Raw genomic sequence first — 14,741 nt, 5'->3', positions numbered from 1 at the left:
CATTCATCTGCTTTTGAAAGATAGCTTGGTTGCTCCAAGTTTTGGCAATTATGATACAAACATGTGCATATAGGTTTTTGTGAAGACATCCCACGGGAGCATGGTTGCTGGATCATATGGTAAAAATGGGTTTTGTTTTGTAAGAAACTGCCGTACTGCCTTCTACGGTGGCTGTACAATTTTGCCTTCCCACCGGTAACGAATGAGGAGTTCCTGTTGCTCCAGATCCTCACCAGTATTTGCTGTGTTTTGGATTTTCACCATTTTAATTGTAGGAGGATTCTTGCACAGAGAGTAATAATACCTAGGCTTCTCTTTCCAGGAAGCAACTTTATTCGTGCTGGTACGGCTCCGTTGGGTTTGTACAGAAGAACTGAGCCCCGAACACCACGTGGCATAGTTTTTTTTTTTTTTTAATGTATTTTCTATTTCTTTGTCTCCCATATATGGTATCACACAAACCTGCAGTCTGATTACGTGATCTCATGTTACAAGGTCATGAGGGATGTTGTCATGTACGTGTATAGCCAGGTTGCCTTGAGGTTTGTTGTTTTTTTTTTTTTGTTTTCTTTCCTTAGGGAGGGGACTTACCACATAATAGGTGTATAGTAATATTTCACGGTTGTTTTAATTTGTATTTCCTTAATGATAGATGATTTTGATCATCTTTTATATTGCTATTTCACTAAATTGTTTCTAATAACTCAATGTTACAAAAAACCTAAATAGGCCAAAATAGGGCACTAGATGCAAACATTATGGTATATCCATATAGTAGACTACCTTGCAACAACTTCAAAGATGGGAAATCACTGTAATACGTGGACATGGACATTTCTGGTGATTAAGTGTCAAGTAAAAAGTAAAGGAAAACAATAGGGGGCATAGTATGTAACTTTTTTTTATAGAACAGAAGTATATTTTTAACAGTAAAGCATATTTGTAGAATTCGTAAGAACTTCTCAATATATGTCTCTGAATAGGGGGAATGGATGACTACAGAAAAGAAGTGAGACAGTTTATACTTATACAGTCTCCTCTTACGATTGACTGTCTTTAAATTGGGGGCTGACCCATATAACTCTTACTCTAGATTCCATTGGAAAAAGCAACATAGGTTTTCAAGTCAAGCCCCAGGGCAGTGTTAAGAGTTGAGGATTAAATGCTCTTTAGCAAAAGTATGTAACAAAACTCACTGGCACACATGGGGATTTAACTCTGACATTGGTTTCATAAACAGTTTGCTCTTTGCTGATCCTCTGTGTAATGAAAATCCTCTGGGGGGCTTCTGTGAATGGCAAAGTGTTACTCTTTTCCATGGTTACATTGTTTTGTTTTCCTTCCCCATTGTTGTCTCAGTAGAAAAAAAGTGAAATGGTTAATTTAATCATTATTTAAAAGCAATCTGAATAATTAGGACCAAACATTTCCTACAGTGGAATAGTGATTTTATTGAAATTATATGATGAGGGGCGCCTGGGTGGCGCAGTCAGTTAAGCGTCCGACTTCAGCCAGGTCATGATCTCACGGTCCGTGAGTTTGAGCCCCGCGTCAGGCTCTGGGCTGATGGCTCGGAGCCTGGAGCCTGTTTCCGATTCTGTGTCTCCCTCTCTCTCTGCCCCTCCCCCATTCATGCTCTGTCTCTCTCTGTCCCAAAAATAAATAAACGTTGAAAAAAAAAATTTTTTAAAAAAAAGAAATTATATGATGAATTGCATATGCAGAATTTCTAAATACAGCACTTTCCTCTCTACCCCCCATCTATAACCAACCTTATAGAATTGTTTTATTCATTTTTGAAGAAAACAATGTGGTGAGCTCTCCACTGTCTATGTGTTCCAGAGCTAGTAAAATACTTAGCATATTGCTTCTTATGAAGCTTAGATAATTCTCTTTTGATTCTCCCAGTGGCAGTTTGGAACATGTTGTTGTATGCTATCTATTTTTTTTCTCTTCAATCCTATACGTGAAGAAGAAAATATTTTTGCTCAGAGGACTTTTCTTTAATACTAATTTATATCCCTCTCTATAAAATGCCTAGCCCAATAACCTCAGAAACATTTTTATTAATTTTATTAAAATTTCCTATCTTCCTCCTTCTCTTCATCAAATAGTCTTTTGTGGTGTACCTAGTTGTCTTACTTATCATTCATTCATTCACCTTTTGCAATCTAACACGCTATCTCAACCTTTGATGGAAATTGCTGTTTCGGTGGTCCCCAGGGGTGATTTCACAGTCCATACTCTTCTGTGTCTTGAGTCCTCCTCTTCCATTCAGTAACGTGAGTTCAGATAAATTGCCAAACCTCTAAGTTTCAATTTTCTAATCTGTAAAATGATGATGTTGATAATGATATAATAATAATAGTAATAATAATTAGAATAGAACATACAGTAAGTGCCTATTACACAATATGATCTTGATGAATGATACTTTGATTATTTTTTTAAGATTTTTAAATATATTTTTAAGTATTCTCTACACCCACAAATAACTAGTTAGTTAGTTCAAATAACTAACCCACAACCCTGAGATCAGGGTCACCTGCTTCACTGACTGAGCTAGTCAGGCACCCCAACCTTTGACTAATACTGCACTTTGATCTCTTTCTCTGTAACATTTGACCTTTTTCTGCAGGGTCAAAATGTCCTGTCCTTGAAACCTTTCTTATGAAGTCTTATATTGGATTGTCCTCTATTCACTTACCATTTATATTCTCTTTTTTTTAGTTCACTTTTCCATGTCTGCCTCTTCGATTTAAGTTAAAAAATACTTCTTGAATGCCTAAAATGTTTCAGAAATTGTGGAGACTTTTCTCTTAATTTCTTTGTTTTGCTCCTTCTCATCTTTCTGCAAAGAAGGTATCCACAGCAATCTCTTTCTGTTCCCAAAGTTTTAACTATCACTTCTAGATAAATGTCTCCCAAATCTCCATCACTGGAAATCACTCCATGCTTCAAATCTGTTGTTTTCCTATGCTATGCTGCACATCTCACTTTTTCTCTGAAGTCAGAAATTTTTCCGCATTTCTCTATTTTTTTTTTTTTTTTTAGAAATAGCTTCGGGGCCTCTGGGTGGTGCAGTCAGTTAAGCGTCTGACTCTTGATTTCGGCTCAGGTTGTGATCTCATGGTTCGGGGGTTTGAGCCCTACATCGGGTTCTGTGCTAAGAGAGTGAGGCCTGCTTGGGATTCTCTCTCCCTCTCCTTCTTTCTCTGTTCCTCCCCTGCTTGTGCTTTCTCTCTCTCTCTCTCCCAAAATAAATAAATATATAGATAGATAAATTAATAAAATAAACTTTTAAATTTTTTTTTAATTTTTCAAAATTTTAAAAATTTAAAAATTGCAACTAAAAACCTAAACTTTTAACATCCTTCAAGCCTCTTCAAATTCTCCAATCTTCTAGAATAAAAAAAGAAACATCTTCAATTTCCTAAACATTTGGATTTAAAACAGAAAGTACCTTTTGACATTCTAACTTGTAATCATTTTTTCAGGTCCTATTGAATCTACCTCTACAATTTCTCTACCATCACCCATTCTACTCTTTCCACTCACATATCATAGCGTATGATAAGCCTTTATTATCTGTCACTTAGACCACTGTGTGGCCTACTCTGTCTTTCCCTGACAATAATTAGCTTCAATCCATTCTACACACAGCTTTGGCTCCCTCTTACCTCATAAACTGACCTGAGTACATACTTTCTCAAAATTTTTCAGTGGTCCTCCATTTTTATAAGAATATGAGACACTTCGTGAATTAACCATCAACATTTCATAAACTGTGACTTCAAATTACCTTATTATTGCTTCTGGAGCAAGTCCCGCCCTTTCTTGACTTTATGAATTTACATAGGAATTGCATGTTATGCGTGGATTAGATTCATCAAATAAAGCTAAAACACCATGTATTCAAAATGGCCATTGAAAATCAACTATTATACTCAGTATATGTGGTTCTGTGTATATAGTTCTGATAAAAATCTATACATATAACTGTGCTATTAAGAAAATAACTTTTAGCATAAAGAATATATATGCAAAATTGTTACAGTGTTTTCCCTCATAAATGGAAAAAAGACCAAATTAAGAAAGAATTGATTTACCTCCACCCCCGTGCCCTGACATATTCCTTTTGAGTAGCAAGAGTAATCAGTGTGCTATTAAATTATCTCTCTCTTTCTCTTTTACTTTTTGTTTTGCAGAGTGCATATATTTAAACATTAAAACTGTACACTTGAGGCAGCTGTCTATATGAATTGCTTTTCTGTTTCCATATGTAATATTCACTGCCACACTTCAAAACCTTTCCCAATAACATCTCAGTAAATCTTTTTTTTTTCAAACCAGTCCTATATATTTCCTGTTTCTGAAATTCCATCTCACTCTCTGATTGCTATGTGGCTGTTCTTGTTCTGTTTTTATACGTTCAATAGTAGAATGTTTATCAGTACTAGACTTATTACTCCACAAGGTCAGAAAATTGTCTTTCCTATCTTTCTACATCGTTCAGTAGCTAGGCAAACACATTATACTCAAAAATAATTACTGAGTTGAATTGAAGCCAAATATTGTTAGAGAAATAGATAAATGTGTATGTAGTATTGAAGGTTAGTAGTATAATTTTTTTATTTAAAGATTGCAATTCAAAGACCAGTATTCAAAAAGACATTCTGTTATTGAGAAAATCCACTTGGATGTTCTCAATGATTCATTACTCTTCATTCCCATATTCTTAATATTAACTGCCAATCAGATCCCAGGATAGCAATTATTCTTTTATAACATATAATGTCTTTTATTAAGATAAAAATATATCAAGCATTTTACAAAATTATAAATCTATTTTTTTAATGGAGAAAACAGTTTAACAGAGAAAGAGAAACTCTAGAATTGATCATATAAATTTATTTTGGGAAATCATCACATTTTCTAATGATTCCAGAAACTCTTAATTTCCCTATATGTGTTGACTCTGTGCTGGCTTTTATCCTAAACTGTATATTTCAAGGTAACATAAATAAAACAGTCCTTATAATATCCTGAGTGTGTGTGTGTGTGTGTGTGTGTGCGCATGTGTGTATGTGTGTTTGTGTTTGCACATGTGTGTGATTTCTCTAATTGTCATGATACCAAGATGATGATTGTTATTTCTGTTGTTGCTACTTTGTTACTTGGCTACTGTTATTCTCTTTGCTCAGAGGGCAAAACTACAATTTCCATAACATTCTTGTACACATAGTAATCAAGTTTAAAACATTATAAGTAGATCAGAAAAGATTACGTAAAACTCAGTAATAAACTCCTAATATTATTTTCAGCATGTAATATATTTTTAAAGTATAATTAGTAAAGGCAAAGTAATTGACTTAGTTATTTGAACTTAAGTATGAACATTATAAATTATTTTTAAAGATTTGGGGTTTTTAGATATTGGATATTTATAATTTCTATCACACATTTTAATATTACCAATCTGTATTTCATTTTCGTAATACAAATTTTCCCTAAGTCTCAAGGTTCTTATATATAAAGGAGGAATCTTAAATTAGAAATCTGTAATATTTATTCTTTAAAAATATTGCACCCAATGATAACTATGTAAGGATTTGTCTTAATATGAATCAAGTAAAAATCAACATTCTTTAAGCATACTTACTGAGATCATTGCTGTTAGGTTTTACCCATAACCTTGTATACCCTCTTACCTACATTTTTGTAAGAATTAAAACCAAATTAAAACCAAACAAATAAGAAAGGGAGAAGCAATTACATTTCAAACCTCCCCTACAAAATTGGAGAGAGGAGAGAGCTATTTAAATTTGTAAATTTTATCTAAGAAATGTAACCATATGTATTTATGTATCTGGTAGCATAATCTGAGTTAAAATTAATACTCATTTGAATACGATTTTTCTTTACCTTTTCCAGGCAACATTTAGATCATGAATAGCAAATAGGTTTTACTGCTGTTCTGACTCTAAAAGATTGATAATGGTTTATGGACAGGTTTTTTGAAACAATTCTAAGGTTATGCTGGAGGCAGTGGTTAAGCATATCATGATGGATTAGTGATATCTCGGGGCGGGGGGGCAACAGCAATAGAAATTACTGCATTACTCTTGAGCTCTCCTTTCATTCTATGGTACTTTCAGATGAATGCCTACAATTTAATACTTAAATACAGAATGCTATACTTTAGACTAAAATTATATGTTATGCATTGACTTTGTCTTGCTAACTAGATTATAAACTCCTTGGTGGCAGGGAATGGTTCTTAGGATTTTCTTTTATTTCCTATAATTCCAAGGGAAGTGTAAGTCACAGAGCAACCTCAACATAGAATTTTCATAAAATACATTCGTAGAAACTATCAAATTTTATGGCACATGTATCTACATTTTATCACCATCATTTTAAAAATGAGCTAAGTTTTGTTTTTGGTTTTGTTTTTGTTTTTGGACTAGTTATGCAGAAATATGGTAGAAGGGAAATAAATAGCACAAAAGGATTCATTGACAAATCCTGCTCCTCTCCTATTCTAGATTTCCTGTACCTCTTCCTCACCAGAGGCAATGACTGTTAGCTATTACATAACCTCCCCCAGAAAGAACTCACATAGAGACAAACCTGTCTATATGGGTATACTGATATGTGTATGAAAATATAGTCCTAGATAAATATATTTTACCATGCAAGAAAACACTAGATTTTGTGCCTTTTTTATTGGTAAGTTTTGGAGATTGTTTTATATTAGGCAGGATTGTCTCATTCTTTTTCACTCAAGTGTACAACTTCAATGTGTGGATGCATTGTAAGTGATGTCACCAGTCTTGCAATTTTGATTTAAGTTTTTGTCAGTCTTTTGCTAATATACACAAAGCAGAGCACATGCTTTTGTATAGGACCTTTGTGCATTTGGGCAAATGTATTAATGAAAAAAATTCTAAAATTAAAATTACTGTGGTGAAGAGTTGCTGCACTTTTTATTTGCTGGAATTCATAGTATTTCCCTACAGACAGATTGTCCCAGTTTGCAGACTCATCAACATTGGTGATGTTACACCCTTGTTAAATCTATCCTTGTATTATCCAATTTTTTTATCTAAACCAATCTGGTAGAGGAAAAAAAGGTATCAAATTGCCATTTTAGCTTACCTCATATTGAAAGGTATTTTTGATCATCTTATGTGTTTGTAAGTCATTATTGATCCATTGTGAATCTTGCACTTGTATTGGTATATTCATCTTTATCTTATTTATTTGTAAGATCCCTTTTGTATTTAAAAAAAAATGTCCTTTTTTCCAAATAAAATATATTTTCTGGTTTACCACTTTGTGTTGAATTTGTGTATGGATTATGTTGTTGCAATGTGGAATCAAAAATATTGATGAAATTGAGTTTATCAATTTGTCCTTTATGTTTTCTGGGTTTGTGTAATGAACATTTCAAGTTTTTGTTATCTTAATATCTATATTATTCTAGAACGTGTGTGTATTTATCATTGTTATTATTAAATGCTTACTTCTTTGATATACTGAGAATATATTTTAATGTAAGGATCAAGTATTAGCTTTATTTTTTTTTCTCCAGATGGCTAAGCAATGTTCCTAACATCATCAAACTTGTATTTCCATTATCTCTACTATTCGAACAGCCAATTTTATATATTGAAACTATATACTATGTAAATGATTATGTTATATATCTATCCTCTTCAGTTGTTGATATCTTGATTGATATTCTGTTAAAAATATTTTGAGTACTGTTATTTCAAAATACTTCTAAACGGTTGGCATTAACAGTTCCTACATCAATTATCCTCTCTTTTTTTGAAGACTCCAATGATATTTGCAATTTTATTTCTTATAGGTTTGTAATAATATTCCTATTTTATTGGGATTGTATTAATCTGGGGACAAATAACTTTACGGGAACAGATCTTCTCCAAAACCAAACTATATCTTTATCCAAGGCTTCTTTTGGGTTTCTTTGAAGACTCTTAAATTTTTTTCATATAAATTCTATACAATTCTAGTGTCGTTTAGCCCAAATACTGTATTTTATGGTTGGATTTTTAAATCCATCTTTTCTTCTACTATAGTCTGTTTTTAGGTATGAAATCTATGGACTTTTTGTATAATATTTGAAACTAGCTGTCAAATTTTTTGAATTCTTAGTTTCTTACAGTTCTTAACTCATTTTTATTGATTTTATAATTATATGATTATATTAACTGCATGTAATGATACACTTCTAATTTTATACCTCATTTATTTCTGTTATCTAATTATATTAGGTAGTCTTTCCAAAACAATATAAATAATATCATTAGTTTTATTGATGATGTTAAGTCAAAAATTTATAATGTGTCTCCATTTACATTAAATTGATCAGTGAAGTATCCATCATTTTCTATTTTAAGAATATTTTCATCTATAATTAATGTTGGTTATGAAATGCATTTATATTAAATATGAAACTTATAATTTGTGTTCTTTTCTTATTTGACCTAATAGTATAGAAACTTATTTATATATTTATACAAATGCAAAATCTTTTCACCAATACTTTAATTACTTTAAAATTAAGGTTGAAGCAGACTTCTGAATATATAAAGACTCTTTGACATGTGCAGTCTAATATTTTTCATTTCTTTTTCATTTTCCCTACTCATTTTATGAATTGTGGGTATATAGTCTGCTAATAATTAGCATTTATCTTCAGGTACATTTTTAATTCACACTATACCTTAACATTGCATAATCCAGAGAAGATAAATTAGTTAGAAGAAAAATGTAGACCTTCTGGAAAGGAGGAATAATTTATATTAAGAAAAAAAAAGGTTTACATAGACAGTGGCTTTTGCTTTCTATGTATTTCATATTATTTTTTAAAAGCTGGCTAAACATTAATCATTTTTTCTTTCAAAGTCAATAAAGAAAAACATATTTCCATAAAATCTGTATATATTTAGTACCTTAGCTACTAAAATATTTGATAACACTTATGTCCTTTTATGAGAGGACATATCTAGTTATGAGGAGGAGTTGAGGTCCTAAGCTTATAAATATAAACAGAAGGACATTTTCTCCTGTGGAATAAAATATTTGCTTAAATTTAGGGTTGCAAAAGACTGATAACGTTTTCCAGAATTTAGGATTCTGAAAGGGACTTATATACAAATGTTTGTATAAACTTTTTTTAAGTATTATAATTAAACTTTCAATTAGTCACAGAATTTTTTTTTAATTTTTTAAAAAATCTTTATTTATTTTTGAGAGAGAGAGAGAGAGACAGACAGAGCATGAGCAGGGGAGGGGCAGAGAGAGGGGGAGACGGAGAAGCTGAAGCAGGCTCCAGGCTCTGAGCTGTCAGCACAGAGCCCAACTTGGGGCTCGAAGTCATGGACAGTGAGATCATGACCTGAACTGAAGTCGGAGGCTTAACCAACTGAGCCACCCAGGTGCCCCACAGAATATATTTTTTTAAATAGGGTCAGACAATAACTTGAAAGCAAGGAAAATATTATGGCTTTAATGCTAAGATCATTTTAACAAGTAGGGCAAGAGCTGTTCAAATGCCTTCATTAAAATAAATTGTCAAACTATCAGCCAATACATTTCTTGCTAATAGCAAGTACTTCTTCTGACTAAAGACAGTGGTGAGTACTCATTATTACAGTGACTTAATTGCAACAATCAAATGGATGATGTTTCTGTTTCCTTAAGGGAGATGCATCAACAAAGCATGGATATGTGATGGAGATATCGATTGTGAAGATCAGTCAGATGAAGATGACTGTGACAGTTTTTTATGTGGACCACCCAAATACCCTTGTGCTAATGACACTTCAGCCTGCTTACAGCCAGAGAAACTCTGCAATGGGAGAAGGGATTGTCCTGATGGGTCTGATGAAGGCGATCTCTGCGGTATTGCATGTTTTACTGATGTGCTTCTCTGTGGATACTAGAAATGTTTAGTCCACTTGCTGATAATTATTATAGTGGCATACCTTCCTTCCATTTATTTCCTTTACATATAACTTTTAGCGTTGAACCCTATCTCTTTTTCAGGGACTATAATCTATTAAAAGTTTTTAAAATATGATCAAAAATTTCACAAATAAAGCAGAAAAGGTTGGCTTGTATCCAACCAACTTAATTGTATAGTTGAGCTCATCATTTAGATCTCTGAATGGTTAGTGTTATTTCCACAATTAAACTGATTATTTTTTGTCATTCAGAACAATCGAACCTTCTTATTATTGACCTATGGGATACAGTTTACTACCAGCCAATGGATTTATCATACCTTCTAATTCTTACAATAGAAGTGTTAAAAAAGAGGAAAGGAAGAGATTGAGTCATGAAATAAATTGAATATTATTCAAGTTTATAAAATTTTCTCTGAAATTTTTAGTCCTCTTGCAATAGCTTTCTTTGGTATGCTTTATCTAGTTAAAATGATGATTTCAATCTGATAGATAGCTTTTGAACTTTGAAATCACTTTTGACTAGTTGTCTTTTTATACCAACCAGAACATGTAAAGAAAATTACATTTCCTTCTCTGTGGGGAGATCAGACATTTAGCAAGGAGATTTTCAAAATATGTTTTCTAGATAATACTGAAGGTGACATCAATAGAGTAATGAAGAAGAATTTACAGAATGATAACAATAATGAGATGACTGGGGACTGTGAGAAAATGACTTTAGGAAATGATGAAGCTTCCTAATTGAAAATAGAAAAGACAACTACATTTAAGCTTAACGTTATCATATTTTGATCTGAATTAAACATTAGTAGAATACTGAGTGATACAGAAAAAAATATTATGTTTTAAATTTATGTGATAAATGTCATTTCTTCCAAAAAGTCTGTGATTCTGTAAAATAATCTTGAAACAGTAAATGCAACAGTCTTCATTCAGTGATGCTAAATTTAAACTAGATGTTTCAACCCCCACCCACACTCCCCCTCCAAAAAAACCCCACTGAGATTAAATAACAAATACAGGGTGACAGATTTAGTTTATCTGTATTTACTTCTTCTCCCAGCTTATTCTCCTTTATGAAGGAGATTGGTGGATTGAAGTATCTCTTGTATTACAAAATGTGAGGTTTGCTCGTGAAGGTTGTAAGAGGAATTCTGAAAGAAGAAAACTATCGGGCGCCTGGGTGGCGCAGTCGGTTAAGCGTCCGACTTCAGCCAGGTCACGATCTCGCAGTCCGTGAGTTCGAGCCCCGCGTCAGGCTCTGGGCTGATGGCTCAGAGCCTGGAGCCTGTTTCCGATTCTGTGTCTCCCTCTCTCTCTGCCCCTCCCCCATTCATGCTCTGTCTCTCTCTGTCCCAAAAATAAATAAACGTTGAAAAAAAAAAATTAAAAAAAAAAAAGAAGAAAACTATCAATACTCTTAAAATTGAGAATATGTAAATATAGAAGAAGAGAGACTTTAGCAGGTTTAAATTCTTTTCTTCAGTTCTTCAATTAACTCACCTAGGCAGGTAACTTAATTTCTGGAAATGTCAGATTCCTCATAACAAAAAGGAGATGATGATATTTATAGGAAGTCATAGTAATAATGCCAGGTGCTCTAAAAGTATTGAAAGAAATTAGTGCTTTTCCACCTTTTTTCACCCTTCAGGTCAAATGAAGTAAAAAAAAAAAAAAAAAAGATAAAGAAGAGAAAATATAGTCATTAAGAAAAATGAGAAGAATATTATGAAAACACAGCCTTATTTTCCTATCCTCTGCTCTCTAAATTAGTATTATAAAAAAGCAATGGAGATTTCTTCTGAATTTATTTCTTTGTCTACTTCAAAACAGAAAATTAATTCTTGCTTTTAAGTCATTATATTCATCAACTTAGGAATCTTGCTCAAACATTTCAAAAGATTACAGGAGTGAAAGAGTTTACAATAAAGTTGGGTGTGGACGTATCAAAGAAGATAAAAAAGACATTTCTATCCTGCTTATAGCACTATGGCATAATGAAGTCATATACTCTGCCCTTCATGAGGTGAAGTTGGAGGAAAGTTAGGGAAATGAAAAAAAAAATCAAATGATGCTCAAAGGATTGAATTGCCTTATATGGTCCTCCTTTCCCTATCTTCTTTTACATGTACCTTTGTATTATAGCTCAGTATATGTATCCTTATAAGCAATATTAGTACCTGTAGAGAAATGGCACCTTGGTCTCTTATTTTCAAGGCCCATGCCTATCAGTCATAGGGTAGATCCTGTCTAGCTGGACAGGGTTTTTGGTTTATGAGTTTTGTATCATAATGAGCATAATGGACATTTACCCAGTGGACATAAGAAAATATATATACCCAGTGATTTAACTTTAAATAATGGGCATGGGTTGACTAGTAGCTAGGGAATGTATTTTCTGAGAGAGATACCCAAAGCTTAAAGAGTTGTGTGTTTTTTTTTTTAAACCATTTGGTATAGATGATGAAAATGTAGGTTTTTCCTCTTCATGTCTATTCCTTCAAATAGTTGTATTCATAAAAGCTATTTTTTGTTTGTTTGTTTTTAAAGTTTGTTTGTTTGTTTGTTTAGAACATGGGAGGGGCAGAGAGAAAGGGGGAGAGAGAGAGAATCCTAGAAGGGCTTGAACTCAGAAAAGGTGAGATCATGACCTGAGCCTAAATCAAGAGTCAGATGTTTAACCAACTGAGCCATCCAGGTGCCCCTCAAAAAAAGCTGTTTTTCTTTTAATCCTCCCATACCCCATCCCCTGTTAAAGAGGAAATAGGAGTGATTCGTGTCCTGTTCCTCAATACATGTAAAATTTGTACAAAAATATCTTGCATGAAAATGACTTAGTAATCTATAGACTTAATACTTGGGTAATTGCCTGAAATGGAAAAATCCTATCCTTTGGGTAGCAAGGTGTTTTTTGCTTTGTTTTGTTCCCTCCAAATAAATCTGATTTATAAAGCAAATGATAACAAACAAACAAAGGAAACAGAAAAGGAGCACTCAGTAAAATAAGTCTCCTAATCCTAGTGAAGAGATTATTTTCTCAGGGAGATTTTCAAATGACTTCAAGGGGAAAGGTATATGCATTTAGAAAGCAAATGAGAAAAATCTTGAATCATTCAAGAACAAAGTTAACTGTTGATCCTTGCTATAAAGATATGTCAAAGATGAACCAAGCTGGACACTAGTTGAAGTGATAAGGATAGCTTTTATTCAGCATTAACTATTGCAATGGGGAAGAATATTCAGCGTGAACTGAAATCACTGAAAGAAGACTAGAGGCATTTTGAAGGCTGGAGTCAGCTAAGGGAAAGGCACCTGGGAAGCGGTAAGGTGGCTGGTCCCTGTGACTGAGTCATCTGGTTTTGTTAATTGGTGCTTATCCCAGAGGAGAAATACATTTCTCAGATCTTTGACTTGAGACAGTGGTACAAGTCAGAACAAGGTGCACACAACTGGGAACAAGAGTGAGAGAGTTATCTGCTTGAATGTTTGCATTTCAAAGATATTTCTCAGGTCCTTAAGAAGACAGTTCTGGTGGTGGAAGATTTGCATCTTAAAGGTGAAGAAAAAGGACTTATACTCACAAGCCTTCTAAAGTAACTGTTCTAAAATGGGGTTCAGGGACCTATCTGCCTACCACCAGGTTTTGTCTGGAACAAAAAGTAAACTCTCCTGGCAGCATAGAGCTTCCTTAAGCAGGCACTTTAAGCAGGGCTGGAGTCCTGCTAGGGAGGCTGCCTGAGTTGTTAGAAACTATGCTAGTGTTTTTTGGAGTCTCTTCTTCTGTGGTTGGAGGGGTATGGTTGGGGAGGAAAGTAGAATTGAAATTATTTGTACTAAGGGACGGCAGTTTTTATAAGCCATTGTTGAAGACTAGTCGAACAGAGGGCTCTGAAGAAACTGACTAGAGTTAGGTCAACGAGAAATTCTTTTTTAGGTAATAAAAAATGTGAAAGAAAGTTGCAGGATTTTATGACAGGTTTAGGGTGAAGGAGGAATTAACAAGGGACTAGCCAAACAAATATATTTACATATTTATTATATTTATATATTCAATTTTAGATTTATAATTTAGATTTATTATAATATATATAATATATTTATATATTCAATTTTAGAATTCAATGTAAATTTTGTTTTTTTTTTAATCTATGACTTAATTCCACACATAGCATCAGAAAGAGACATTTCAGTACTACAAGAACAGTCATATTGGAAATAAACTACAAGAACTGTAACAATTGTTTCTCACCTGCTGGATATGATGACTTTTCTTTGCCATAATTCTCTTGAAAAAGAATGTCAATTGAACAAAAATGGGGCAAATACTTTAAAATGACTATTGTTTTGAAATGATTACGATTGTAGATGAACAAACATATTTGGAGGAGCTAAATGAATCTATTTTTTTCTTCTAAAATAATACTAAACTTGAATTCTTAGCAAAAATAGTTAATATAATCATCTTCCTTTTCTTATTACTGTAACCTTTTATGGTGGCAAATAGTATGAAGAACAGTTGATCCATATAGAACTTTAGAAAATGCAGAAAATATTTTTAAAGTGTTATATTTAAGCTCAATTTTTGAACTAGATACATTTTCATAGACAGCTGGAAACATTTGAGGTATATAAGTAAATGTTACCGCAGTTTGCCAGTCAGTGAACAACATTCTCTTTCAGCATATCTCAAAAAACACCTAATTAAATAGCCTTTGAAAACTGCTTAAAATATTTTTAAAG

General features: G+C 33.0%; 1 protein-coding gene across 4 annotated transcripts in view; it reads left to right on the top strand.

Moving 5' to 3' along the window:
• The window catches only part of LRP1B (LDL receptor related protein 1B), a 1,907,075-nt gene that overhangs the window by 1,246,104 nt on the left and 646,230 nt on the right, over positions 1–14,741 (top strand). For all 4 annotated transcript variants that reach the window (XM_086718488.1, XM_025932005.2, XM_086718489.1 and 1 more), the window contains exon 22: positions 9,736–9,936. In XM_086718488.1, the coding sequence (XP_086574614.1) occupies positions 9,736–9,936 (201 nt within the window). The remainder of the gene's footprint in view (positions 1–9,735; positions 9,937–14,741) is intronic.

This window comes from Puma concolor, chromosome C1, assembly GCF_028749965.1.
Source record: "Puma concolor isolate L17-30 chromosome C1, mPumCon1.1.hap2, whole genome shotgun sequence".
Classification (NCBI taxonomy): domain Eukaryota; kingdom Metazoa; phylum Chordata; class Mammalia; order Carnivora; family Felidae; genus Puma; species Puma concolor.
Note: the sequence above shows the minus strand (reverse complement) of the source record. Positions and strands in the feature narration are given on the sequence as shown.